General features: G+C 49.4%; 1 protein-coding gene across 6 annotated transcripts in view; it reads right to left on the bottom strand.

Moving 5' to 3' along the window:
- MLC1 (modulator of VRAC current 1) overlaps positions 1 to 27,803 on the bottom strand; it is a 130,471-nt gene that overhangs the window by 22,478 nt on the left and 80,190 nt on the right. For 5 of the 6 annotated variants that reach the window (XM_073573469.1, XM_073573465.1, XM_073573464.1 and 2 more), the window contains one exon: positions 3,446 to 3,502. The exons of the other annotated variant lie outside the window; for it this stretch is intronic. In XM_073573469.1, the coding sequence (XP_073429570.1) occupies positions 3,446 to 3,502 (57 nt within the window). The remainder of the gene's footprint in view (positions 1 to 3,445; positions 3,503 to 27,803) is intronic. 6 annotated transcript variants of the gene reach the window in all.

The raw sequence follows: 27,803 nt of genomic DNA, 5'->3' as shown, positions 1-27,803 counted from the left end.
CTGTGTACAAGGAGGACATATAGACAGAGCTTGTAGGTCGCTGACACTTCGGGCTGACGTTAAGGCTACCAGTAAGACCGTTTTAAGTGTAAGTAGCTTTGGTGACAGCTCTAGTAGTGGTTCAAAGGGATCTTTGGTTAAAGCCTCCAAAACTAGGTTCAGGTCCCAAGGTGGTATCTTTGGGATAATGATCGGCCTTGACCTGCCACAGGACTTAATGAATCGGGACACCCACCTATTGGCTGCTAAGTTGCAGTTATATAGGGCCCCCAAAGCAGAGATTTGAACTTTGAGTGTGTTAGTGGCTAACCCCAGTTGTAGCTCCGACTGTAAAAACTATAGGATAGGTCCCACTGGAGCTACATCCCCAAAAGGTTCCCCCAGGAAGTCTAGGAACTTTTTCCACGTTCTACCGTAGATTTGGGATGTTATCGGTTTCCTACTTTTCAACAGGGTGGAGACTAACCCTGGAGAGAATCCGTGGCGACTCAGTAGCGCCCTCTCAAATTCCAGGCTGCTAGATGGAAGCCCTTCACCTGAGAGTGGACCACTGGTCCCTGGGAAAGCAGGTCTGGAATCTCTGGTAGTATCCACGGATCTGTCACTGACATGAGCCTCAGAAGGGAGAACCAAGGCCTTCTCGGCCAAAACGGAGCTATGAGAATTATTCTCGCTCGATCCTCCCTGATTTTCCTGACCACTACTGGGATCATTGTTATCGGGGGAAATGCATAGGCCAGGATGAACTTCCAGGGTATTTGTAGGGCATCTACTGCGAAGGGGTTTTCCTTTGGATTTAGTGAGCAGAACTTCCTGACCTTCCGGTTGTGTGCGGTAGCGAACAGGTCTATTTCTGGTTTGCCGCAGGCCTGAACTATTTGTTGGAAGACTTGTGGGTTTAGGGACCATTCCCCTTGTCTTAGATGCCTGTGACTCAGGAAGTCTGCTTGTATATTTTCTGCCCCCTTTATGTGCAGTGCTGTGATGGATAACAGATGTTGTTCTGCTAGCTGGAAGAGTAGATGTGATATTTGCATGAGGCCCCGAGATCTCGTTCCCCCCTGATGATTGATGTAGGCTACTACTGCCTGATTGTCCGTCATGACCCGGGTGTGGCGGCCCCGAAGTAAGGGAAGGAAGTGTTTCACGGCTTTTTCCACTGCCCATAGTTCTTTTACATTTGAACTCTGATCGTTTTCTAGTGAGGACCAGGTCCCCTGCATTGTGTGGGATCTCAGGTGTGCTCCCCATCCTGTGGCACTCGCGTCTGTCGTAATGATGTCCTCGACTGGTTTTTGCCACGGGACACCGGCTGTTAGATTCTTCTCCACGGTCCACCCCTCTTTAAGGCCCATTGTAGCTCTAATGGCTTTCACCAGCTTTTCCACGTCCTCCGTTGGGAAACATGGACGGCCGCCTATATCGCTGTCCGAGGAGGATTCTGAGGACTGAATAGAGGAAGAGGAGGTGGAGGGGACAAAGATCTATCCCGCCCCTTCTGCCTTGGCGAGGCTTCTGAACCGGAGCTCCTTCTACGGTTTCTTTTCTTTTTAAGGGCTGCCTTTAGGGAACCTTTCACCTCCTGATGTATTAACTCCTTCAGACTAGTCACCAAATCAGGGGTCTCCTCCTGTATAGTCCTGTTTATACAGTCAGCGCAGAGATCTTTCTGCCACTGATCTGCCAGCGGGTTTTTACATAGGGCGCATTCTCTAGTTTTAGTTTTGCTGCTGGCCTTCCTCGCCCCCTAGTGATCAAACAGAGAAAATGGAACCCCGTTACCATAAGGGTGACATTCACGTAGATCACTCACCACCGCTGTCAATCAGGGGTACCGATCTCGGAGGCTCCTCAGATGCACTTGTGACGTTTCTCCTGGACGTCCCAGAGTCATGCCGGTTGCGCTTATGACTGCCGCTCCCACCACTTGAGCAACTGCTCCTGGTATGCTGGCGGCTCGGCCTGGCATCTGGCGAGAGGTCTTGCTGCTGTCGCTGCTGCTGACGCTGCTGACGCTGCTCGTCTTGCCCCACTTCCATTCTGAAGCCTTGGGCATTAGTGCATCTTCTGTGGTCATCCCCCTTTTGTAAGGGGGATCCACTGCACTCTCCGCCTCCTCCGGTTACCCCCACAGCCCCTCCCCCCCTGCCATGCCGCCGGGATCTCTCTCCACCGGTCGGCGTTGACTACCATGGGCGCAGCCATCTTGGATTGCCGGCGCCGCCTCCCGACGTCACGCGGGCACGCCCCTTCCCAGCGTGCCCTGCGCGTGACGTCAGAGGAGCGCGACCCGGAAGCGGCCGCTCCCTCAACGCTCGTGCGCTGCTCCAGAGTAGGGAATCTCTTATGGACCGGCAGAGGGGGAGAGGGCGGCGCGGCAGCCACGGCAGAGCCCCAGGACCCCAGCCGTGCTGCTCCTGCGCCCGCTCGGACGCTGAGCCCCGGAGGACCCGCGGACGGCGCTTCCTCAATCCCGACGCCCAGCGCTCAGGAGCCCAGCCTGATCTTCTACGCCGGCACGGGAGAGGGGCATGTAAGTGTGACCTGCTGTCTTCAGTTCACACGGGTCCCTGTCAGGACAGGAAACCCAACTGAAGCGAGGGAGAGGTACCGCCCTTTTATCTTCAGTAGGGTTCCTGTCCTGACTGGGCGGATCCCCTCTCTCATGTGTGCCATCATGGGAGACGGGAAAAGAAGGGTCCTCCAATACAGAGACCCTCTCCAAGAAGTAAACAAAACTGAATAGACAGTTTTAAAAGGAATCTGACCGCCATTTTTCAGAGTATCAGCTGCGGCCACCGCCATCAGAGGTTTCTCTACAGCATACTAAGTAATGCTGTAGATAAGCCCCCGATGTAACCTGAAAGATAAGAAAAATGAGTTATATTATACTCACCGGGGGGGACGGTCCGGTCTTGGTCCGATAGCTGTCGAGGTCCGGCGCCTCCCATCTTCTAATGGTGACGTCCTCTTCTTTGCTGCTTGTCGTGGCTCCTGCGCAGGCGCACTGCTCTGCCCTGTAGAGGGCAGAGCAGAGTCCTGCAGTGCACAGGCGCCGGGAGAGGTCCGGCGCCTGGGCACTTCAGTATTCTGCTCTGCCCTCAACAGGGCAGAGCAGTGCGCCTATGCAGGAGCTACGACAGGCAGCAAAGAAGAGGAAGTCACCATTAGAAGATGGGAGGCACCAGACCGGACCACGAAACCCTCCGGATCCGAACCGGACCGCCCCTGGGTGACTATAATCTAACTCATTTTTCTTCTCTTTCAGGTTACATCGGGGGCTTATCTACAGCATTACAGAATGCTGTAGATAAGCCCCTGATGGCGGTGGCCGCAGCTGATACTCGAAAGATGGGGTGACAGATCCCTTAAAAGATATTTACTGTACTACTAATGCTTAGTTATGATAGGCTAATTCAGGGCAGGGATCCTGCTATACTCTTACCAAACATTTACTTGGATACTCTGCTGCAACGTGACAGGCAATAGCATTAGGAAAACACTGAAAGAGAACACAAAACAGTGGATATTTATTAGCTCTGAGAGATCTGTCATGAGCACTATCAATTCAGCCGAAGAAGCAATAACAATGGCACGTCCATTACCAATGAAAACAGAAAAAGAAAAGTTCAAAGCTGATTTACAGTCTACGTTGTTCTTTTTCTGCAGAAATGAATCACAACTTTATAAAAAAATAGCCTGTGCTTGATTCCTGTGGATAACAATTTTCATGAATCAGCCCAATGAGCGTTGTGTATAGAATATAGAGTTGGGTGTAGCAAGTAGTTTACTAATTGATTAATATAAATTTCCTGCCTTTTATGGTGCTTTCCATTGTTTTTTATTTTATTGTTGAAACTTCTGAGGTCAAATATTGTTTTAAAAATTGGTAAAAAAAAGGCAACATTTTGATAATATACTTTATAGTATTTTTGGGAGTTTTTATGAAACTGCAGCATGCTCTAGGGGGATCCACAACTTGTGTCTCGCGAACCCATAATGTGGCTCGCGAACCCATGATGTGTGGCTCACAGCTGTCTGCCAGCTTGGTGCATTAGCACTAGGTCAAACAACTATTAAGAGCAGGTCTACAGAAGGTGACATTTGTCAATAGCCCCACACAAAAGATCCGATCTGGATGTGCATATACTGGTCTTGAGGCTAAAACAAAATTCATGAAGCATACAATATGTAGCCAGGCTGTGAGCAATAGATCAAGAAGTTGGAGTATTCCTAAACATACCAATAAACACCAAAGACTGGAGTATTTTTTTTTATTAGAGAAACATATTAAAAACAACATGTAGCATTGAGGTTTATACAGAGGAAGAACATGGAAGACATGCAAGGACACAGTCAACAATTTAATGAGACAGCACTTCTGACGCCAAAGGAAGGTATGGAGGATCATCAGAAGTGTAGTACCAATAAAGAGCCCACTTTCAGAGATAAATAGTACGCTTTAAGTATAAAGGGGTTTTATACATAGCGATATCGCTAGCAATATCGCTAAAACATCACCGATTTGGTGATGCAGCAGCGATATCGCTAGCGATATCGCTATGTGTGATACTTACCTCCGACCAGCTCCCCCGCTGTCTGTCGCTGATCGCGCAGCTCCATTTCTCGTCGGGCACTTCCTGCTAGCGCCGACGAGAGACGCGTATCGCCGCGTCTGAAAGGTAAGTAACGACCGCTGTATCGCTGCTGCATCGCTGTGAGATCTGCCTGTGTGGCAGCTCACTAGCGACCATTTAGCGATGCACCAGCGATCCTGATCGGGTAGTATCGTTGTCGGGATCGCTGGGGCATCGCTAAATGTAAAGGGGCCTTAAGTCAAATATTGCTTCCCCATATGATGATCCAAACAAATGCCCTCCTTGCAGCCCCTGACACATTTCGCGCTTGTGCTTTCTCAAAGGGCCTTGAGGTTGGAGAGATAAATTAAGTGATATAGTGTGATGGTAGTGCTTGAATTGGGGTATAGTGCGAACTCCTGAATGCAAATAAACTTTGCCTGCTATTTCTGTGGGGAAGCTTTCTCTGTCATCATTATATCGACAATAGATTTGTCACCAGGATTTTGCTACCCAATCTGAGAGCAGAAAACCAATCAAGTGGAGAAACATCAAAGCCCAAATAATAAAAAATATAATTTTTATTAGATAATGATGTATAAAAACATGTTTAGAAAACAATGAAAAAAATAGGTGCAGAAGTGTCTGTGCCACATTATTTTACCAAATGGATTTGACTGCTACCTATACACAAAAAGCTGCTAATCAGTGGTGTTGGAGTGCTAGGGTATGTGTACACGCTGCGGATTCTGCTGCGGATCCGCTGGGGATTTGGACCTGCGGACCACAGCAGTTTCTGCTGCGTTGTACAGTACCTTTATCGGTCGTCCATGACAGCACCACCTGAGAGAGAGGGGATCCGCCCTTCAGGAACAGGAAACCTACAGATACAAAAGGGCGGCACCTCTCCCACGCATCAGTTGGTTTCCTGTTCCTAGAGGACGGGACTTCCTTCAGATCGTCCATCATGGAGTCGTCGAGGGATTCCCAGGCCGGCTGACCGACTCAGGTAGCGGGGGGATCTCCTACCTCGGTCAAGCTCGGGGTACCTGGAAGCGCCACGGTGGGGCCGGGTAGGTCGCCACGGCAGTGGTTAGAGCAGGCGGAGCAAAGGGTCCGGTGGACAGCCGTCTCCAGAATGCGGGCACCAGGTATGTATGCAGGCCCCTCCTGATGCGTTTTCCCCCGGGGTCCGGTCTCAAACCCCCTCCGACCGGGTCAGCGGTTGCGTCCGGTCGCCAAGCGCAGGCTGGCGCGCATGGGGGCGGCGGGCATACCGGAGCCGGGGGCGCCGTGCCGGCTCCTTTCCGCGCGCTCCCGCGGCCTCTGACGCGCGGCGGAAGTGACGCGGTGGAAGGGGCGGGGCCGGGAACGCCAAAACCGGAAGTCGGGTGCCGGCCGCCTTCCTAGTGTGCGCCGCGTGTGCGCGGCGATCCGGGGGGATGCGCGGTACCCGAGGTGGTGGGGGGGATGGTTCATGCGGGGGAAGGTCGCGGGAGGGTTCCTGGGGGAAGTGCCGCGCCAGTGCCCTGCTGACCGGATACTGGGAGGCCTTAAAGGGCAGGAGATGATGCTGCCGGGGTGCTTCTGAAGGCCCAGCGATGGATGACAGAACCCCCCATAGAGCAGCAGGACGTGCAGGAGCACCCACAGAAGGAGGCCTCGGTGAAGCCTCATACGAGTGGAAGCGGACGAGTGAGCAGAGCCACAGAAGTTCCTCCAGTCTAAAGGATTCCCCCTGCCTCCCTCCGTGATCCGGTACCTGCCTCATCTGCATGGGTAAGAGATCTCCGTGAATGTACCCTGATGCAGTGTTCCCTTATGCTGGTTTCGCAGGGAAAGCTACGGTAAAACAGAAGCACAGGGAATGTGCGCCCTGTAGTTGCCCCTTACCAGACGGCCACCCCAAAAGACTATGTCAGCCATGTGTGCGACAGACGGTAGGGGTTGGAAGGGGACGGGGGCCCAGGCATAGACTGACAGGCCCTTGCACTCTCCCCCATCCTTACAGGGACAGAGATGAAAGCCCTATCTAAAAGGGACTCTTCTAGGGGGAGAGAATTTAGTTTCTCAGGGTCGGAGTCCTCAGCTACCCCTAGGAACAATTACTCCTCGGATTTCCCGGCCTCCACTTTATCCTCTTCGGATGAAGACTCAAGCCGATTCTGCTTCCCATTAGACCAGATGGACAAGCTAGTTAAAGCAATAAAGTCCACCATGGCAGTAGCAGACTCAAAGCCAGAGCTTTCGGCACAGGTAATTTTCGGAGGTCTAGATCCCAGGAAACACAAAGCTTTTCCATTAAATGATAAGGTCCAGAGCCTGATAGAAAGGGATGGAAGAGACCCGAAAAAAGGGGCTCCTTACCACCTGCCTTCAAACGGAGGTACCCATTTGATGACCCAGTGGTAAACAGATGGGATAAGGCCCCTAAGCTGGACGCGGCAGTAGCCAAAGCCTCCAAAAAGTCCTCCATACCGTTCGATGATATGGCCTCCTTAAAAGACCCGCTGGATAAAAAAGCGGATTCCTTTCTAAAGGGAACATGGGAGATGTCAGCAGGCGCCCTAAGACCAGCGATAGCTGCCACTTGTATAGCCAGATCCGTGATGGTCTGGCTAGATCAACTAGATTCCCATCTGAAGGACGGAGCCCCAAGAGCATCCAGTCGGAAAACTCTACCGATCATCCAGAGTGCTGCGGCTTTCTTGGCTGATGCCTCAGCAGACTCGGCAAGGATGGCGGCTAGATCAGCTGGGTTATCAAACACAGCTCGAGGGCCCTCTGGTTAAAATGCTGGCCAGGAGATATCCAGGCCAGGTCACGACTCTGCTCCATTCCATATGAGGGGAATATCTGTTTGGCCCCGTCCTGGACGAACTTTTAGAGAAAGCCGGGAACGATAAAAAGAAGTTCCCCAGCCTCCCGAATCCTTCTTATAGACGCCCCTTCACCAGGAAAGGATATTTCCATAGAAGGCCGTCCAGAGATCAGGGCAGATGGGACGACAAAAGAAGGAGAGGTACAGGTTTCATGTTCGGAGGAGGGGGGCGCCAGGAATGTCCATCACGTGACACTAAAAAACCGCCCCAATGACTAGATGCTGTGGGGGGAGACTAGCTGCCTTCTACCCAGCCTGGTCGCTGATCTCTAGCAGCAACTGGATACTGGGGGTGATAGCGGCGGGTTTACGTCTAGAGTTCACCCGGGTTCCCCTAGATCGATTTAAGGTCACCCCTCTCAGGTCTTCCACATCAGAACAAGCTGCCCTGGAGGCCGAGGTTCATGAGCTTTGCCACAAGAAAGTCCTGACTATGGTTCCAGAGGGAGAAAGGGGGAAAGGTCTCTACTCCCCTCTGTTCCTGGTCCGCAAGCCAGACGGCTCCTTTAGGACTATAATTAATCTCAAGTCCCTCAAACGATTTCTTGGTTATACGGCCGTTCAAAATGGAAACAATCAATTCAACAATAAAGTTGTTGTTTCAAAACTGCTTTATGGTGGTGTTAGATTTAAAAGATGCATACTACCATATACCCATTCATACAGCCCATCAGCGCTTCCTCAGAGTAGCGGTTCAGTTAAATGGGTCAGTTGAACATTTCCAATATGCGGCCCCCCCCCCCCTTTGGGGTGGCAGTCGCTCCCCGGGTGTTTACTAAAGTGGTGGCGGAAGTTATGGCCAATCTACGTGAATCTAACATTCTAGTAGTCCCCTACTTAGATGACTTCCTGATTATAGGGAAAACGGCAAAACATTGTAAGGAACAGCTACAGAGGGCAATGTCGGCCCTAGAGCGGTTAGGTTGGCTGCTTAATATCAAAAAATCTCGGTTACAGCCGATGAGAATTCAGCAATTTTTAGGCCTGATTCTAGATTCTGAGAAACAGGCTGCCTCCGGAGAAGCTTGTTCGCCTACACTATCAGATCCTAAACGCTGCCAATAACCCCACCATGTCCCTCAGGAAAGCCATGTCCCTTCTGGGTTCCCTTTCCTCCTGTATCCGGCGGTCCAGTGGGCCCAGTTTCATTTAAGAACACTACAGGGGAGGTCTTACTGCATCAAAAAATCCTTGGAGGTTACTTGGAGGGCCAGCTAACCTTGTCCCGAAGCACAAGGGAGTCCCTAGAGTGGTGGCTAGAAAAGGATAATTTGTCCAGAGGAGTTCCCTGGGAGTGTGACATATCCCCCATAGTCACTACGGATGCTAGCCCTTCCGGTTGGGGGGCTCATATGGGTGAAGTCCTAGTCCAGGGCCTATGGGACCATCACCAGATAAAAATGTCATCTAATTTGAAAAGAACTGACAGCAGTAGAGCAGGCAGCTAAGAAGTTACTTATGTATCTGCAGGGCCATCATGTGTGAGTGTTCTCCGACAATCAGGTCACAGTGGCTTATGTCAACCACCAAGGTGGGACTCGTTCCAAATCCCTGAGGAATGTGGCAGAACGGTTGTTCCAACTAGCAGAACAGCCATTCTAAGCTGAATGTGCATGCCCTCGTCAGAGCGCAGCCGTTAAGCAGCTTGAGGCCGGGCCAGTACCGGCATGGGAGACTGGCTGGGAATCCCTTGTCCTGTTGACATAAATGCCGCAAACAAGGAGAATGGTCCCTAAACAATTCGATCTTCGACCTGATTATACAAAAATGGAGACAGCCAGAGGTAGATCTCTTCGCCACCAAGGAAAACAGGAAATTAAGACTATTCTGCTCCCTAAATCCCAGAGAGAACCCCCTGGCGGTAGATGCCTTTCTGATAAAGCGGGACTTCAGGCTAGCATACGCCTTCCCTCCCCTATCGCTACTACCCTTGGTGTTGAGAAAAATCAAGAGAGACAGAGCAAGGGTCATAGTCATTGCTCCATTTTTGCCCAGGAGGGCATGGTTCTCATGCCTCAGGACCATGTCGGTGTCCGATCCTTGGGTTCTTCCGGACATCCCGGATCTCCTATCCCACGGCCCAGTCTTCCACCCTCAGGTGGCTGGCCTACATCTGACGGCGTGGAGTTTGAGCGGGCACTCTTAAAAGAAAAAGACTTCTCCCCAGACTTGATTAACACCCTACTTAAGAATAGGAAGGCCATTACTACCAAGATCTATGTTAGAATTTGGAAGAAGTTCCTGCAGCGCTCTGAAATAGTTGCTGGGGGTTCAACTCCAATAAATCAGATCTTAGAGTTTCTTCAGAAAGGTCTGGATATGGGACTTTCCACTAGTACTCTTAAAGTACAAGTATCAGCTTTGGGGGCTCTCTTTAGCTGCAACATCGCAGGTAATTACTGGATCAGTAGGTTCATTAAGGCAGCAGGTAGGTCCAGGCCAGTAGTGAAGGATAGATTCATGCCATGGGACTTGAATCTAGTCCTTACGGCCATGACGGAAGCTCCATTCGAACCTATTTCATCAGCTTCCATTAAAAATCTGTCCCTCAAAGTAGCCTTCCTGGTAGCTCTAACCTCAGCTCGCAGAGTAAGCGACATCCAGGCATTATTTAGACGTCCTCCTTATATACAGGTTAGGACGGGTAATACTCAGACCTGATCCGGCGTACTTACCTAAAGTGGTTTCTAACTTTCATAGGACTCAGGAAATAGTCCTTCCATCCTTCCTCCCTAATCCAGCTAATGAGAAGGAAGAAAAACTACATACCCTGGATGTTAGGAAATGCCTCATAGAATATCTGGCAGCTACCGATCCTTGGAAGAAAGATAATGCCCTATTTATTTCCCACCAAGGCCCTAGGAAAGGTTGTAGAGTGTCAAAAAATACACTAGCCAGGTGGATTAGAGAAGCAATTTCTGTAGCATACACTTCAAAAGGCAGGTCACCACCTGGGAAGCTGAGGGCGCATTCCACCAGAGCCATGGCGACCTCGTGAGCCGAGAGATCAGAAGTCTCCATCGACCAGATATGTAAGGCGGCTACTTGGTCCTCTCTTTTTGTATAAGGGTGCTGCAGGCTGTAGTCCCTCCCTAAATAGTTATTACTCTCTGTAATTCTCTCAGGTGGTGCTGTCATGGACGACCGATAAAGTCTTAGTTACTCACCGGTTAACGGTATTTTTCGGAGTCCATGACAGCACCCGTATATTCCCTCCCTTTTAGTCTATTTTGGGTGTGCACTCCTTCCTCTTATACGTACACGGGTAATTTAAATAGTCGTGTATAGTATTGTATATAAGTTATGCTATTAACCATTGTGGTCCTCTGTGCTCTGTAATCCAACTGATGTGTGGGAGAGGTGCCGCCCTTTTGTATCTGTAGGTTTCCTGTTCCTGAAGGGCGGATCCCCTCTCTCTCAGGTGGTGCTGTCATGGACTCCGAAAAATACCGTTAACCGGTGAGTAACTAAGACTTTATTTTTTATGGAAATCTGCAGCATGTCACTTCTTTGTGCGGAATCCGCAGCGGTTTTACACCTGCTCCATTGTACAGGTGTCAAACCGCAGGTTAATCCGCAGATAAACCGCAGGTCTTTTGACCTGCGGATTTTGCCAATTCCGTGCGGAGAAATCCGCAACGTGTGCACTTACCCTTAGGGCTCATACTCACTTGTGAGAAACTCGGACGAGTCTCGCACGTCAATACCTGGCACTGCCTCCGGCACTCAGGAACGGAGCGTTCAGCTGCATAGAAATACATGCAGCCGCACGCTCCGATCCAAGTGCTGGCGGCAGTGACGGGTATTGACGTGCGAGACTCGTCCGAGTTTCTCGCAAATGAGTATGAGCCGTTACACAGAGATCAGCACTCAAAGACCTGGAAGATCTGCAGGAGATAAAACAGTGATCTTATCAAAACTGCAGCAAACAACCCAGTAAGTGATAAATAACTGGAATTGGGGACTCAAGCCCAACAACATGCCGCTCTCAGATAGGGCAGGAAAATCCTACCGTAGAGACAGATTCACTTTAAGAGGTATCAAAGGAAAAGAACGCAATAATTAGAGCAGTAGTCCCAAACCTTTGTTACCTTTAAAGACACATTCAGATGTGGGGGGAGGGTCGCGCGCCACATCCAGAGGCCTCCACATCACCCCCACGAGTAGCGACACCAAGAACGTCAGTTTATAACTATTTTTCATAGTTAGCTGAAACTAATATATTCAAGTCAATATTAACATAAAACGGGAAGTAATTGAAAAATGTAGAGATTGAGAGATAGATGGTGCATTGCAATGCATTATACCTGTGAAAAAAGTGAAATGTCCCAGAGGGTCGAAGTAAAGTTTTTTTTAAAAAATGCAAAAAAAATGTAAAAACATAAAATAAAAATATTACACTAATACAAAGTGGCTCTGTTCTTAAGACTCCAGTCTGTCCTCAATTCTGCTGCCCGACTAATCCACCTCTCTCCTCGCTACTCCCGTCTCCCCCTCTGCAAATCCCTCCATTGGCTCCCAATTCCCCAACGAACCCAGTTCAAACTGCTAAAACTGACCTACAAAGCCATCCACAACCTTTGCCCTCCCTATATCTCTGAACTAATCTCCCCATATCTTCCCTCACATAATCTTCGATCCTCCCAAGATCTCCTACTCTCCTCCACACTTATTCGTTCCTCACACAACCACCTCCAAGGTTTCTCCCGAATATCCCCTATCCTCTGGAATGCCATGCCTCAACACGTCCGATTATCCACCACCCTCGGATCCTTCAAACGGAACCTGAAAACCCATCTTTTCAGGAAAGGTTACAGCCTGCAATGACCATTCTGCCGCCTCAACACCACCAGAGCTGCAACTCCCCCGACCTTCTGTCTCTTCCCCACTATCCCGTAGAATGTAAGTCTGCAAGGACAGGGTCCCCTCCCCTCTGTACCAGTCAGTCATTGTAAATTTGTTTACTGTTAACGATATCTATAACTTTGTATGTAACCCCCTTCTAATGTACAGCACCATGGAATTAATGGCGCTATATAAATAAATAATAATCATAATAATAATGATCTCCGGGTATGCCAGATACTGTGGCATTTTAGATCTTGGAGGAGCATAGTCTAAAAGTCGTTTTGTAATTGTAAGACTGACAGGTGTAATGCTTTATACTAGTTATCAGAGTAATAAAAGTTAAAGTACCAGGAAGTGACTAAGTAAAAAAAAAATATTACACCAATAAAAAAGTTTATTTATGTAAAAACAAAAATGAAGAAGGGGGTCTATAGAAAGGCAAATAAATTAAATTTGATAACATCTGGGGGCCCTGGTGGGATGTCCCAGGTCAGGGGTGGACACTGACAACTTGGGGCCCATGTGCAAGAAATGTGCCTGGCCCCCCTCCATATATATATATATACATAGTGCGTTGCAAAAGTATTCGGCTCCCTGGAACTTTTCAACCTTTTCCCACATATCATGCTTAAAACATAAAGATACTAAATGTAAATTCTTGGTGAAGAATCAACAACAAGTGGAACACAATTGTGAAGTTGAACGAAATTTATTGGTTATTTTACATTTTTGTGGAAATTCAAAAACTGAAAAGTGGGGCGTGTAATATTATTCGGCCCCTTTAACTTAATACTTTGTTGCACCACCTTTTGCTGTGATTACAGCTGCAAGTCGCTTGGGGTGTCTCTATCAGCTTTGTACATCGAGAGACTGAAATTCTTGCCCATTCTTACTTGGCAAACAGCTCGTGCTCAGTGAGGTTGGATGGAGATCTTTTGTGAACAGCAGTTTTCAGCTCTTTCCACAGATTCTCGATTGGATTCAGGTCTGGACTTTGACTTGGCCATTCTAACACCTGGATACATTTATTTGTGAACCACTCAATTGTAGGTTTTGCTTTATGTTTGGGATCATTGTCTTGCTGGAAGACAAATCTCCACCCAGTCTCAGGTCTTTTGCAGACTCCAACAGGTTTTCTTCAAAAATGGTCCTGTATTTGGCTCCATCCATCTTCCCATCAATTTTAACCGTCTTCCCTGTCCCTGCTGAAGAAAAGCAGGCCCAAACCATGATGCTGCCACCACCATGTTTGACAGTGGGGATGGTGTGTTCAGGGTGATGAGCTGTGTTGCCTTTACGCCAAACATATCGTTTGGCATTGTTGCCAAAAAGTTTGATTTTGGTTTCATCTGACCAGAGCACCTTCTTCCACATGTTTGGTGTGTCTCCCGGGTGGCTTGTTGCAAACTTTAAATGACTTTTTATGGATATCTTTGAGAAATGGCTTTCTTCTTGCCACTCTTCCATAAAGGCCAGATTTGTGCAGTGTACGACTGATTGTTGTCCTATGGACAGACTGTCCCACCTCAGCTGTAGATCTCTGCAGTTCATCCAGAGTGATAATGGGCCTCTTGGCTCCATCTATGATCAGTCTTCTACTTGTTTGAGATGAAAGTTTAGAGGGACGGCCGGGTCTTGGTAGATTTGCAGTGGCATGATACTCCTTCCATTTCAATATGATCACTTGCACAGTGCTCCTTGGTATGTTTAAAGTTTGGGAAATCATTTTGGATCCAAATCCGGCTTTAGGCTAAGTTCAAACCTAGTGGAATTCCCGCGGAAGTTACAGCGAGAATTCCGGAATTCCATTCCGCGGGAAAATCGCATTTTAAATTCCCACGATTTCCCACGTAAAAACTAGCAATTTGCAAGCGTAATTAGCTTGCAGAATGCTAACGTTTTCCAATCGATTTGTAGCATCGCTTGGAGAACTGATTGAGAGGTTGGTCACACTCGTCAAACATAGTGATTGACTAGTGTGACCAACTTTCTACTATTGAGGCTGCCTATGCAGGATCAGTAGTAAAAGATAGGATGTAAAAAATAATTTAAAAAAAATAAAAATTATTGTTATTCTCACCTTCCGGCGTCCCGTGCAGCGTTCCCGCCTCTCTCCACGCTCCCGGCATCTTCCGATCCCAGTAATCCTTTGCGAGAATGACCGTGAGACGTTGCGCTCCCGCGAGACCGCGACGTCATCACGGTCATTCTCGCAAAAGATTACTGGCACCAGAAGTTGCCGGGAGCGTGGAGAGAGGCAGGAAGATCGCTGGCCGTCGGAAGGTGAGAATAACAATATTTTTTAATTTAATTCTATTTTGTACAGGGATATGGTACCCACAGCCCGGAGGACAGTCTCCTCACCTCCGGACCGTGGGTACCATCTGCAAATATTCTGCTTACTTTTCGCATGGTGGGCACAGCCACATGCGGAAAGTAAGCAGAACAATGCATTCCTATGTAGGCGGAATCGCCGCGATTCCGCAAAATTAATGAGCATGCTGCGTATTTTACCGCGATGCAATTCCGCGGCATTAGCACAGCATTGCAGAATCCCATAGGATCGCATGGGATGCTTTTTTTTGCGCTTTCGCAGCAAAATCGCACGTTTAAAATCTACGCGAAAACGCAAAAAAAACCGCTACGTGTGAACCCAGCCTTAAACTTCTCCACAACAATATCACGGACCTGCCTGTTGTGTTCCTTGGTCTTCATGATGCTCTCTGTGCTTCAAACAGAACCATGAGACTATCACAGAGCAGATGCATTTATAAGGAGACTTGATGACACACAGGTGGATTATATTTATCATCGTTAGTCATTTGGGACAACATTGGATCATTCAGAGATCCACAATGAACTTCTGGAGTGAGTTTGCTGCACTGAAAGTAAAGGGGACAAATAATATTGCACGCCCCACTTTTCAGTTTTTGAATTTCCACAAACATTTAAAATAATTAATAAATTTTGTTCACCTTCACAATTGTGTCCCACTTGTTGATTCTTCACCAAAAATTTACATTTAGTATCTTTATGTTTGAAGTATGATATGCGGGAAAAGGTTGAAAAGTTCAAGGGAGCCAAATACTTTTGCAAGAAACCGTATATATCATACATATCAGATTATATAGAGCCCTGTCTATTACATACTCGTTAGATATATAATGCAATGACGGCTGATGTACCACGGGAAAGCTTCTTTTCTCATGGAGGAGCTGATGGACTAGTTGCCTGGTCACTGGCTGCTCCATCAGCAATCATTTTTTATCTGAGAGAGGGGACAATGCAATAAAAGAGGGCGCTGTGAATAACAAGAATACACTATGTAAGAGACAGTGCTGTACATTACAGCAGAGGAAGCTAGTTAACGCCTTAATGACAGCCAATACGTCTTTTACTGACCTAAGATATAAGAGATTAGCATCCCCATACAGGTGACAATCCAGCAGCTGTCAGCTGTACACTATAGCTGACAACTTGCTGCATCACAAACAATCAGTGTTGGCACCATCCATATCTGTTTAACCCCGTAGGTCCCTTTCACATTTTTTTGCCGCCGGATCCGTTTTTTTTTTCTTTACAAAGACTTATATTAGCAAGACTCATAGACTTGTATTAGCGGATGACCGCACGTTTCATCCATCGTTAGACGGATCCATTAGAAATTCTTTGTCCGTTGGCCGGAGACAACGGACATAGGACGGTTTTTGTCTACATCGAAAAATCGGACAGCGACGGATCTGTTGCTGTCTGATTTTTGCTAGAATGGAAGCCTATGGGCGACAGATCCATTGCTGTCCGACAAATGATGGAATCCGGTGACATATTCTGTTTCTTTTTAACTGCGCATGCACCGACACTGTGTGCCTGTATGGTGTGTGCAGGCTATGTGTGTGTGTATGTGGCGGGCCTGTGCGGAGGTATGTGGGGCTGTGCGGGGATATGCGCGTGGGTATGCGGGGCTGTGCAGAGGTATAGGAGGTCTGTGCAGGGGTATGCGAGGCTGTGTGGGGGTCTGTGTGGGGGTATGCGGGGCTGTGCGGGGATATGCGGGGCTGTGCAGGGGTCTGTGTGGGCTTGTGCGGGGGTATGCGGGTGTGTGTGTTTGTGTATGCAGGCATCGTCCGATGGGACTACAAGTCCCATCGGGCGATGCCTGCTACACTGACAGTGATTGACACATTAGCCAATGATGGGACAGTAGTAGTCCCATCATCCGACTTATGTGTTGAATGTAAAAAAAAAAAAAAAACACACACACATATATATAGTTCATACTCACCATATTCTGCTAATCCCCGAAGCCCTTGGTCACCTGAAAAAAATTAAAATAATAAACCAACAATACACTCCCAGTACGACGTAATCCAATTAATACGATTGACCCACGACAATCTCCCGTGTAGAGCTATCACTTCAGCTGATGCAACTGTTCTCCTGGGGCTCCAGTGATACAGGTCACCTGAGTACAACTGTCTCTTTGCGGCACTACAGCGTGAGAATTTTCTCATGCTGTAGTGCCGTAAAGTGAAAGGCTTATCTCCAATGACAAGCTGCTGGAGGGTTATCTCCCATCAGTGTGTCATCGGAGGCCTACCGAGAGGTCACATCTGCTGATGTGACAGCTCTATAGGGCAGATCATCGTGGGACAATCGCTATTTATAGGATTACGTCGGACAGGGAGTATATTGTTGGTTTGTTTTTTTATTTTTTTTGCAGGTGATCGAGGGCTTCAAATGGATAGGCGTGTAATAAAAATTATGAAAAAATGTGTTGTTTTATTTCATTAAAATACTTTATTCTTATGTGTGTGTGTTTTTAACCCTTTATTAATATATGATTAACAATGGATAGGCGTCTTATTGACGCCTCTCCATTATTAACCGGGCTTAATGTCACCTTACAATAGCAAGGTGACATTAACCACTTATTACCCCATATGCAACAGCTACATGGCAGTGGGAAGAGAGGGGCTAAGTGCCAGAATTGGCGCATCTTGGAGATGCGCCATTTCTGGGGCAACTGCGGGCTGGTATTTGTAGCCAGAAGGAGCCAATATCCATGACCCCTTCCTAGGCTATGAATATTAGCCCGCAGCTGTCTGCGTAGCCTTTCTGGGGACCCAACGTCATTTTTTGGGGGCCCCCCTATTTTAATAGCAAGTAAAGGCTATGCAGAAAGCTGCGGGCTGATATTGATAGCCTGGGAAGGGGCTATGGGTATTACCCCCTTCCCAGGCTACAAATATTGGCCCCCGGCCGTCGGCTTTCCCCCTCTGGCTATTATTTATCTATCTATATCTATCCATAGATATATCAAAAGATAGATATATATCTATGGATATATTCACAGATATCTGTCTGTGGGCATTTTTAAAAACGGATCCATCAAAAAACATTAGAAACGGATAAAAAAACGGATGCAACCTTTTTTTTTACGGATCCGGCTATCCGATCCGGCGAAAAAACGGATCCGTCGTATTAGTTTTTCACAATCTGCAACGGATTGTGACTGACACAAAAAAACTGATATGTGAAAGCAGCCTAATCTTTGTCTAATATTTAAATTTGTTTGGTGATGTGAAACATTTAAGTGCGACATACATGCAAAAGAATAGGAAATCAAGAAGGGGACACTTTTTCACACACCTGTAAAGGCTGTACTGTTGTGGAGGATAGTGAATAATAGATGCTCACTGGGGACACTGAAAATTATACGGACTGAAGCTAGAAATTTTTTTTTAGGTATGTCTGTGGCTATGGTGCCTACAGCCACTGTCAGGAAGTGTTAGGCTAGTTTCACACTAGCGCTTTTGAGCGCAGCGACGGCCTGCGCACGGCCGCCGCTAAGACCCGCCCCCTGCCACGCCTCCGCCGGTAGCTCCCCCTACCGGAGCATGACGCTGCATGCGTCCTGCGTCCCCTTTCTTTGTCACTGGGGGCGCAGGCCGTGCGCAGTATGCGTTTGGCGACGCATGCGCCTTTTTGACGGTGCGACGAGCGCAACCAAACTGCAGCAGGTTGCGTTTGACGCAGGTCGACGCACCGTCAAAAGGACGCATGCGCCGCCAAACGCATACTGCGCACGGCCTGCACCCCCAGTGATAAAGATAGGGGATGCAGGACGCATGCAGCGCCATGCGCCGGTAGGCGGAGCTACCGGCGGAGGCGCGGCAGGGGGCGGGGCTTAGCGGCGGCCGTGCGCAGGCCGTCGCTGCGCTCAAAAACGCTAGTGTGAAACTAGCTTTATTGTGTCATGTCAAACTTTATTTTGCAATATACTCATGTATACCAGTCAGCCAGTGGTCATATGGACGCTCGTTTTGCTCCTACTTAATTTATCCTATAGATACATTTAGCTATAGGATCTGATAGGAATGTTGGGCGCTTTCCCAGTATATATCACAAAATTATATACACCCAGCTTCAGATGGTTTGCTGGCCAGAATTGTCAGGATCAACTAACATTAAACTAATGTGTATTAGCTGGGCACCTTAAGATGAGATCATTGTTATTCAGTACACCCTTCCATTTTCTTGATTTGTACTGACATCTAGTGGGTCTCATAATTGCAATATTTAAGAAAGTAAAGACTAAGATCAAACCAAATAATTAATATGCAAAATAACTAAAGCTGGCAAAGCACATTAGATAGCACTCATCCGAATGATGCTTGTGCCTATCATTCGGCCAGCAGCCATCTCAGCCAACTCTTCCATACACAATTGCTCCAGGGGAACAATGCGAGCGTCAGTCTGAAAATGAACAGGTCAGATTGACATCTTTCCAGATGATCAGTTGACAAGAGCCCCCATATACATTAGTGTTGCGAGTTCATTCTCTGGTTCTCCAGTTGTGAGTTCTCCTTCCAGACTCCCTCTGGTGGTAACAGGAGGTAGTGAGGCTGATTTGATCGGTGGAGATCTGCCACCTGAGAATGAGGATGACGATTGGACCTCAGGAGTCTCAGATTGGATTTAAGACAGCCAACGCCCTATTCAGTTGCTGGTGATTCCTTCTGGCTTGTCAGCTCTTGGTTTTCAGCTCTGTTCCAGTCATCTAAAGCTAAGTTTTTCTGCTAATGTTCACACTTGATTTTGTTGGTCTATTCAGTTTTTTGTGTGGTCAGCCAGCCCCGGCTGGGGGCTGTGCTGAATTTCCACTCTTATTTATCAGTATTTTGCCAATTTGCTTTTTGTCCCTTACTAGTTTGGTCTCTTTTTGCTCTGTCTCAGAATATTTCAGAGTGCTGTGGGGGCTATCTATTCCTTTGGGGTCTGCTCTGGGGCAGTTAGTTTTCCCCTTTTCATGCTTCAGGCTTATTTAGTCCTCCGGCTGTGACGAAGCGTCTAGGAACATCGTAGGTACGCTCCACGGCTGCTGCTAGTTGTGTGGTAGGATCAGGGATCTGCAATCTGCATAGTTACCAACCTCTCTGGTTTTCTGTGACTTAGCTTGTTTTGCTTTTTTCTCCTCGGTGACCCATTCATAACACATTAGACTGTCTACGAAACCTGTCACGGCTGCGGCGGTAGCCGCCGCTGCTCCAGCAGTGGCGGGGCCCGCCGCTGCCAGCACTCACCCGTCCTCCCCTCGCGCTGGTTCCGCCTCCTCCTCTCTCCCGTCCTCCTGGCGCCGACGGGCCATGTGCACTTGCTCTAGGGCGCGGGCGCGCGCCCTGAGGGTTCCTTAACCCTGCAGCGCCCGCCCAGAGCTGTGAGGCCACCAATGAGGGCTGTGCACAGGCTATATCTGGCATCTCCAAGATGGTGGAGACGCCTGATTATCGTGTGCCTTGCCTGCGGTGCTCTGGCCGGGTTGCAGGAGCCTTCCTGTAACCTTCCTCCTATTCCTGCCTTGTTCCCGTCTGGTACTCTGTATCTCCGTCCTGTACCTCAGTGCCCAGTTCTGTGGTTCATATCCCCGTCCTGTACTCCAGTGCCCCGTCCTGTACTCGGTGTCCTGTCCCGTACTCTGTTTCTCCGTCCTGAACCCCAGTGCCCAGTTCTGTGGTTCATATCCCCGTCCTGTACTCCAGTGCCCCGTCCTGTACTCGGTGTCCTGTCCCGTACTCTGTTTCTCCGTCCTGAACCCCAGTGCCCAGTTCTGTGCTCCGTATCCCCGTCCTGTACTCCAGTGCTCTGTCCTGTACTCAGTGTCTTCACTCGGTACTCCAGTGCCCAGTCCTGTACTCCGTATCTCTGTCCAGTACTCCAGCACCCAGTCCTGTACTCCGTGTCTCCGTTCTATACCTTGACCTGCACTTCCTACCCCGTTCTGCATTCTATCCTCAGTCCTGTACCTTTCACTCATCCGTACCTCCTGTGAGCCGTCCCTCTTGGTACCGGCTGTCGCGGTTCTGACCTCTACGGTCCTGCCCCTAACGATCCCTGTATAGGGGTCGGTTATCACCTGGCGTGCTCGGCCCAGGTGCTCCAGATCCGCGACCCAGAGGGTCCACTCTTGGACGTTGTCCGCTCCTGAACGTCACAGTATAATCAGGCCATGGACCCCGCTAGTGCCTCGGCGGCCACACAAAAAGAGTTGCTCTTTTTACGTGAGAACCAGACTAGAATAATGTCCTTCATGAAATCCATGGATACTCGTCTCTCCGCCTTACAAACTGCTGACCCAGGGAATGCCCCGTTGCTAGTTGGGCTCCAGCAGGAGCTCGCGCAGCAGCGTGACGCCCAGTCCCATATTCTGAGCTATATGGCATCCGTGGATGATCGCCTTCTGTCCCTGCAGTCTGCTGCAGCCGCTTCAGCTCAACCACGGGATCCAGTATCTTACCCACCACCCCGCTTGGGAAAACCTCCCAGATTCAGCGGAGACCCCAAGTTGTGTCGGGGGTTCTTGAATCAGTGTCGGTTGCACTTTGAGCTCCTGCCTCAGCAATACCCCTCTGATCGAGCCAAAGTGGCATTTATTGTGTCCCATCTTGAAGGGGAGGCCTTGGCTTGGGTCAATCCCTTATGGGAGAGAGATGACCCCGTGGTGTCTAACATACAGAACTTTCTCGACACCTTCCGCAAGGTATTTGATGAGCCTGGACGCGTGGCTTCCACCACCGAGGCTCTTTTCAATCTCCGTCAGGGTCCTCTCACCGTAGGACAGTATGCCATTCGCTTCCGCACGCTGTCCTCGGAGCTGGGGTGGAATAATGAGGCTTTGGTTGGGGCCTTTTGGAGGGGACTCTCAGGCAAAATAAAAGATGAGCTTGCCGGGCGAGATACTCCTACCACCCTGGAGGATCTCATATCCCTAGCCACCCGTATTGACTTACGGTTTCAAGAACGCTCTCGGGAGTCAGTTAGGGAGAGGAGACCCTTTAGGCTATACCAAGCGCCTATTCCCCGCTCTCCGGCCTCTCCTAGTAGCTCCGACCCGGAGCACATGCAGGTGGACGGTGTAAAGTTGACCGAGCAGCAACGCCGGGAGAGAAGGACGCAAGGGTTGTGCCTTTACTGCGGCGGGGCCAATCATTTTGTGCGTTCTTGCCCAGTGAAGCCGGGAAACGCTTCCACCTAGGCCAGGTAGGAGAGGCCTCCCTAGGTGATACCGATTCCTCTCTGCCCCTTACCATTTCTGTTCTAATTGTTGCAGGTCGGGAGTGTAGATCTGTGGAGGCGTATGTGGACTCGGGTGCGGCAGGTAATTTCATCCGGCTTAGGGAAGTGGACCAGTTCCGAATTCCGGTGGTGACTCTGGAAAATCCTCGCACTATCGCCTCCGTGGATGGCAAACCGCTACCAGAACCCATCACCATGGCCACTGTCGAAGTGGAACTACAAGTTGGAGCTCTTCACCGGGAAAAGATCGCTTTTTATGTCCTGCCTAATCTGTCCCATGCCGTGCTTCTCGGCCTACCATGGTTACGTTCTCATGAGCCTGTTCTGGACTGGCGTTCCTGGGAGATTCTACGCTGGGGACACTCCTGTCAGGAGAATTGTTTACTATCGGTACCTCGTCCTGGACCTCGGCATGCTCCTCTCGATCTCCCGGGGCTTCCCTCGGCTTACCACTCTTACGCCGATGTCTTCAGTAAGAAGGAGGCAGAGACCCTACCGCCGCACCGATCCTTTGATTGCCCAATTGAGCTGATTTCAGGAGCTAATCCCCCCAGGGGGAGAACTTATCCATTATCTCCAGCAGAGACCACGGCCATGTCAGACTACATTCAGGAGAACTTGGCTCGAGGGTTCATTCGGAAGTCATCATCCCCTGCCGGAGCAGGGTTCTTTTTTGTCCGGAAGAAAGACGGATCCCTTCGACCATGCATTGATTACCGAGGTCTTAACAGCATTACGGTCAAAAATAGGTATCCTCTTCCACTGATCCCTGAGCTCTTTGACCGTCTGAGAGGATCCCGGGTCTTCACCAAGTTGGATCTGCGAGGAGCCTATAACTTGATCCGAATCCGTGCCGGGGACGAGTGGAAGACGGCGTTCAATACTCGGGACGGCCATTACGAGTATTTGGTTATGCCTTTCGGTCTCTGCAATGCCCCGGCGGTTTTCCAGGAGTTCGTTAACGAAATCTTCAGAGACCTACTATACTCCTGTGTCGTTGTGTATCTTGATGACATCCTCATTTTCTCACCTGATTTATCCACCCACCGGAGGAGTGTTCGACTGGTTCTGCAACGCCTACGGGAGAACCAACTCTATGCTAAACTGGAGAAGTGCCGGTTCGAGCAAACCTAATTACCCTTCTTAGGGTACATTATTTCGGACTGCGGGGTGAAGATGGACCCTGAGAAGCTATCGGCAGTACTCAAATGGCCACGTCCGGTCGGAGTAAAAGCTATCCAACGGTTCTTGGGTTTTGCAAATTATTACAGGCAGTTCATTCCCCACTTTTCTTCTGTGACCAAGCCCATCTCTGCCCTAACCCAAAAAGGGTTCAAAGCAAATGCCTGGCCACCAGAGGACGAAGAGGCTTTCCTTGCCTTGAAGCGATCCTTTGCCTCCGCCCCGATTTTACATCGGCCGACAGCTAATAGGCCCTTCACCTTGGAAGTGGATGCATCCTCCGTTGGAGCCGGGGCGGTCCTCTCTCAGCGGTTGTCTTCTGGTCACTTGGTGCCTTGCGGTTTCTTTTCTAAATCCTTTTCCCCCGCAGAATGCATCTATTCTATTGGAGATCGGGAATTACTGGCCATTAAGATGGCATTGGAAGAGTGGCGATATCTTCTGGAAGGGGCAGTCCATCCATTCACAATCTTCACAGACCACAAGAATTTGGCGTACCTTCAGTCCACACAAAGACTCAACTCCAGGCAAGCCAGGTGGTCGCTGTATTTTTCCCGCTTTGACTTTGAACTCCGTTTTCGGTCTGGGGATAGGAATACCAAGGCGGACGCCCTATCCAGGTCCTTACAATCACCAGAGTCTGAGGAGGCTCCTTCATATATCATTGAGCCTGCCAAAGTGATCACCGTGGCACCCGTGACGCTCTCCCACGCTCCACCAGGCAAGACCTTCGTTCCATTGAGTAAGAGGTCGGAAATCCTAGACTGGGGGCACTCCTCCAAGATTGCGGGCCACGTTGGGGTCAAGAAAACTCTCTGCCTTCTCTCTCGCTACTACTGGTGGCCTTCTCTTCATCAGGATGTGACAGATTTCGTAGCCTCCTGCACAACTTGTGCCCAGAACAAAGTACCAAGAGGTCTGCCATCTGGCCTGCTTCATCCTCTGCCTCCTCCTGACGCCCCCTGGCAACAGATTGGTATGGACTTCATTACCGATTTACCTCGCTCTTCTAGATCTACCACTATCTTGGTGGTGGTCGACCGCTTCTCCAAGATGGCCCATTTTATCCCGTTGGCTGGTTTACCCACGGCATCCGAGTTAGCCAAGGTCTTTATCCACCAGATCTTCAGGCTGCATGGACTCCCTCGACGTATTGTCTCCGATCGAGGGGTCCAATTTACCTCCCGGTTCTGGAGGGCACTCAGCAAGCTCATGGGGATATCTCTGGACTTCTCTTCTGCCTATCATCCTCAGTCCAACGGGCAAGTGGATCAATCAGGTACTAGCAACTTACCTGCGCCATTTTTCCAACGCCCATCAGGACAACTGGGTGTCCTTCTGCCATGGGCAGAGTTCGCCCATAACAACCACCCCAACGAGTCTACCACCAAAACACCGTTCTTTGTAGTTTCTGGCCAGAACCCTGGTGTTCCGCTACCGCTCTCCTCGCCTTCTGGTGTTCCCGCTGCGGATGCCCTTTTTTCTGAGTTTTCTCAAGTCTGGAGGGTACCAGAGAAGCACTGGAAAAATCCAGCATCCGGATTAAAAAACATGCAGACAAGAGACGCAGGGACCTTCCGCCATATCAACCTGGTGACCAAGTCTGGTTGTCAACTAAGCATATCCGCCTGAGGATGCCTTCTTACAAACTGGGTCCCCGGTACATTGGTCCATTCGAGGTTCTTGGACGCATTAACAACGTGTCTTACAAATTGAGGTTGCCGGCTTCACTCCGGGTTCCTAACGCCTTCCATGTCTCGCTCCTTAAACCTGTTGTTCTTAATCGGTATCGCCCGCTTCCACCTCCTGTTCCTCAACCTGTAGGGGCCGATGATATCTTTGAAGTAAAAGATATTTTGGCCATGAAAAGAGTTCGGGGGCGAACCTTCTTCCTTGTCGATTGGAAGGGTTTTGGTCCTGAGGAGAGGTCTTGGGAACCCAAAGAGAATGTTAATGCTCCTCTTCTTTTAAAGAAGTTTTTGTCCAACCTCAGGAGGGGGAGACGTAAAGGGGGGGTACTGTCACGGCTGCGGCGGTAGCCGCCGCCGCTGCCAGCACTCACCCGTCCTCCACTCGCGCTGGTTCCGCCTCCTCCTCTCTCCCGTCCTCCTGGCGCCGACGGGCCATGTGCACTCGCTCTAGGGCGCGGGCGCACGCCCTGAGGGTTCCTTAACCCTGCAGCGCCCGCCCAGAGCTGTGAGGCCACCAATGAGGGCTGTGCACAGGCTATATCAGGCGTCTCCAAGATGGTGGAGACGCCTGATTATCGTGTGCCTTGCCTGCGGTGCTCTGGCCGGGTTGCAGGAGCCTTCCTGTAACCTTCCTCCTATTCCTGCCTTGTTCCCGTCTGGTACTCTGTATCTCCGTCCTGTACCTCAGTGCCCAGTTCTGTGGTTCATATCCCCGTCCTGTACTCCAGTGCCCCGTCCTGTACTCGGTGTCCTGTCCCGTACTCTGTTTCTCCGTCCTGAACCCCAGTGCCCAGTTCTGTGGTTCAAATCCCCGTCCTGTACTCCAGTGCCCCGTCCTGTACTCGGTGTCCTGTCCCGTACTTCTCTGTCCTGAACCCCAGTGCCCAGTTCTGTGCTCCGTATCCCCGTCCTGTACTCCAGTGCTCTGTCCTGTATTCAGTGTCTTCATTCGGTACTCCAGTGCCCAGTCCTGTACTCCGTATCTCTGTCCAGTACTCCAGCACCCAGTCCTGTACTCCGTGTCTTCGTTCTATACCTTGACCTGCACTTCCTACCCCGTTCTGCATTCTATCCTCAGTCCTGTACCTTTCACTCATCCGTACCTCCTGTGAGCCGTCCCTCTTGGTACCGGCTGTCGCGGTTCTGACCTCTGCGGTCCTGCCCCTAACGATCCCTGTATAGGGCTCGGTTATCACCTGGCGTGCTCGGCCCAGGGGCTCCAGATCCGCGACCCAGAGGGTCCACTCTTGGACGTTGTCCGCTCCTGAACGTCACAAAACCTGTTGATATTAGTGGGTTTGGTTGAAATTAAACTAATGTTAATTAGGGATCTTAAGTATACTTTGCTTGTCTTTTTTTCTCCCACAGGAAACAATAAAGCCAATCACAGACAACTTCTTCAATCGCTGTTCCTGAGATTACCAGACAATGCCATTTTCCTTACAGCAGAAAAGTATTTCAGGATTAGATGACTAATGTAATGAATGAGTGGCCTTTACCTGTTAGTGACAACTGTTGCAGCTCTTCACACAGAACTATAACCTTTTCATACCCTACTAAGGGCGAGACCATGTGGTGCAGCTCTCTATGCAGCTGAAACTATACCCACAAGGGGTGGCCACTGGCCCAGGAGTTTTTCCAAAATTAACATGTCTAGGTTCCAAGTGTTTAACCCCCTAGTAACCACCAATACACCTTTTAACGGCGGCAGTTAAAGGTACTGAGACCCCGGAGAACATGATTCGGGTTGCGATCGCTGTTATTCACACCGAATAACGGCGACCGCAAAAAAAAAAAAAAACTATTTCCCATTTATCTCTCTCTCTCCTCTGATATGATCTAGCACATCAGAGGAGAGAGAAATCAGGTCCCCGGAGCCCCCCCGGTACCTCTGATGTCCCCCCGTCCCTCCGGCTCTGTCCCCCTGGCGTCTTATTCCGGGAAGAAAAAGGTGGCCACAATCACAGTGCGCCCACCAAGATCTGCCAGCTGGCACCCGGTAACAATAGGAGATTTTTCCTATTGGTTCATTTTGAGCACTGTGATAGACCCTATCACAGTGATCAAAATAAAAAAAATAGAAAATCGAACCCCCTTTATCATCACCTTAGGTAAAATAATAAAATAGAAAAAAATTATTTCTATTTTTCCAATAGGGTTAGGGTTGGGGTTGAGGCTAGGCTAGGGTAGGTTTAGGGTTGGGGCTAGGTTTGGTGTTGGGGTTAGGGTTATAGTTGAGATTATAGTTAGGGTTGGGATTAGAATTGTAAAAATTGGCTTGGTTATTAAGTACCATATTGGCTCTTTCACTAAGGGGTTATTGCTGGGAATTTCACTACTGGGCCCCTCATTGATTACAAATAGTGTGGTTTTGTGTCACAGTTTTAAAGGAGTTGCAGCTAAGCATGAGCACCTCCGGTCTATGATATGGGACAGAAAAAGATAGCTAAGAGTATAGGTTTAACGAAATAAGATGCCGGCAGTGTTACATAGCTGACATCTGTCTCGAACAGCAGTGGCTCCTAATCGTGTCCTCCTACTTTGATTGATATGATGCGTCATCCACATAGCAAACCTAGAGCTCGCGCCTGTGCAGTAGCCTCACAGGACCACGCAGGTGCACTCTGCTCTGCCCTACTGTGAGCAGAGCATAAAATAGCAATGTGCAAGCGCATAGTTGTGATTGATGTGAATGGTGAACCGAGATCTCGCGCCTGTGCAGTAGCCTCATTCAAATGACGTTGCAATGCGCTTGAACAGTGCTGTTTAATGCTCTGTTCACAGTAGGGCAGAGCAGAGTGCGCCTGCGCGGTCCTGTGAGGCTACTACGTAAGCTCTCAGTTGGTTATGTGGATGACACATCTCATCAATCAAAGAAAGGATGCGATTAGGAACAGAGAGGAGGGATGGATGGACGCCTCAGCAAAGACGCCCATCGGACCGGACCACTCTTATTTACATACAGTGTGCGGAGCATATCAAATGGTATTTTTGGGGGCATACAGGGGGAGTCAGGAGCTGACAGACATGTTTATGGAATACAGCACAGAA

The sequence above is a fragment of the Dendrobates tinctorius genome, unplaced genomic scaffold (assembly GCF_039654945.1).
Source record: "Dendrobates tinctorius isolate UK_male_01 unplaced genomic scaffold, ASM3965494v1 ptg000035l, whole genome shotgun sequence".
NCBI lineage: Eukaryota > Metazoa > Chordata > Amphibia > Anura > Dendrobatidae > Dendrobates > Dendrobates tinctorius.
This window is presented reverse-complemented; position numbering and strand designations above follow the sequence as displayed.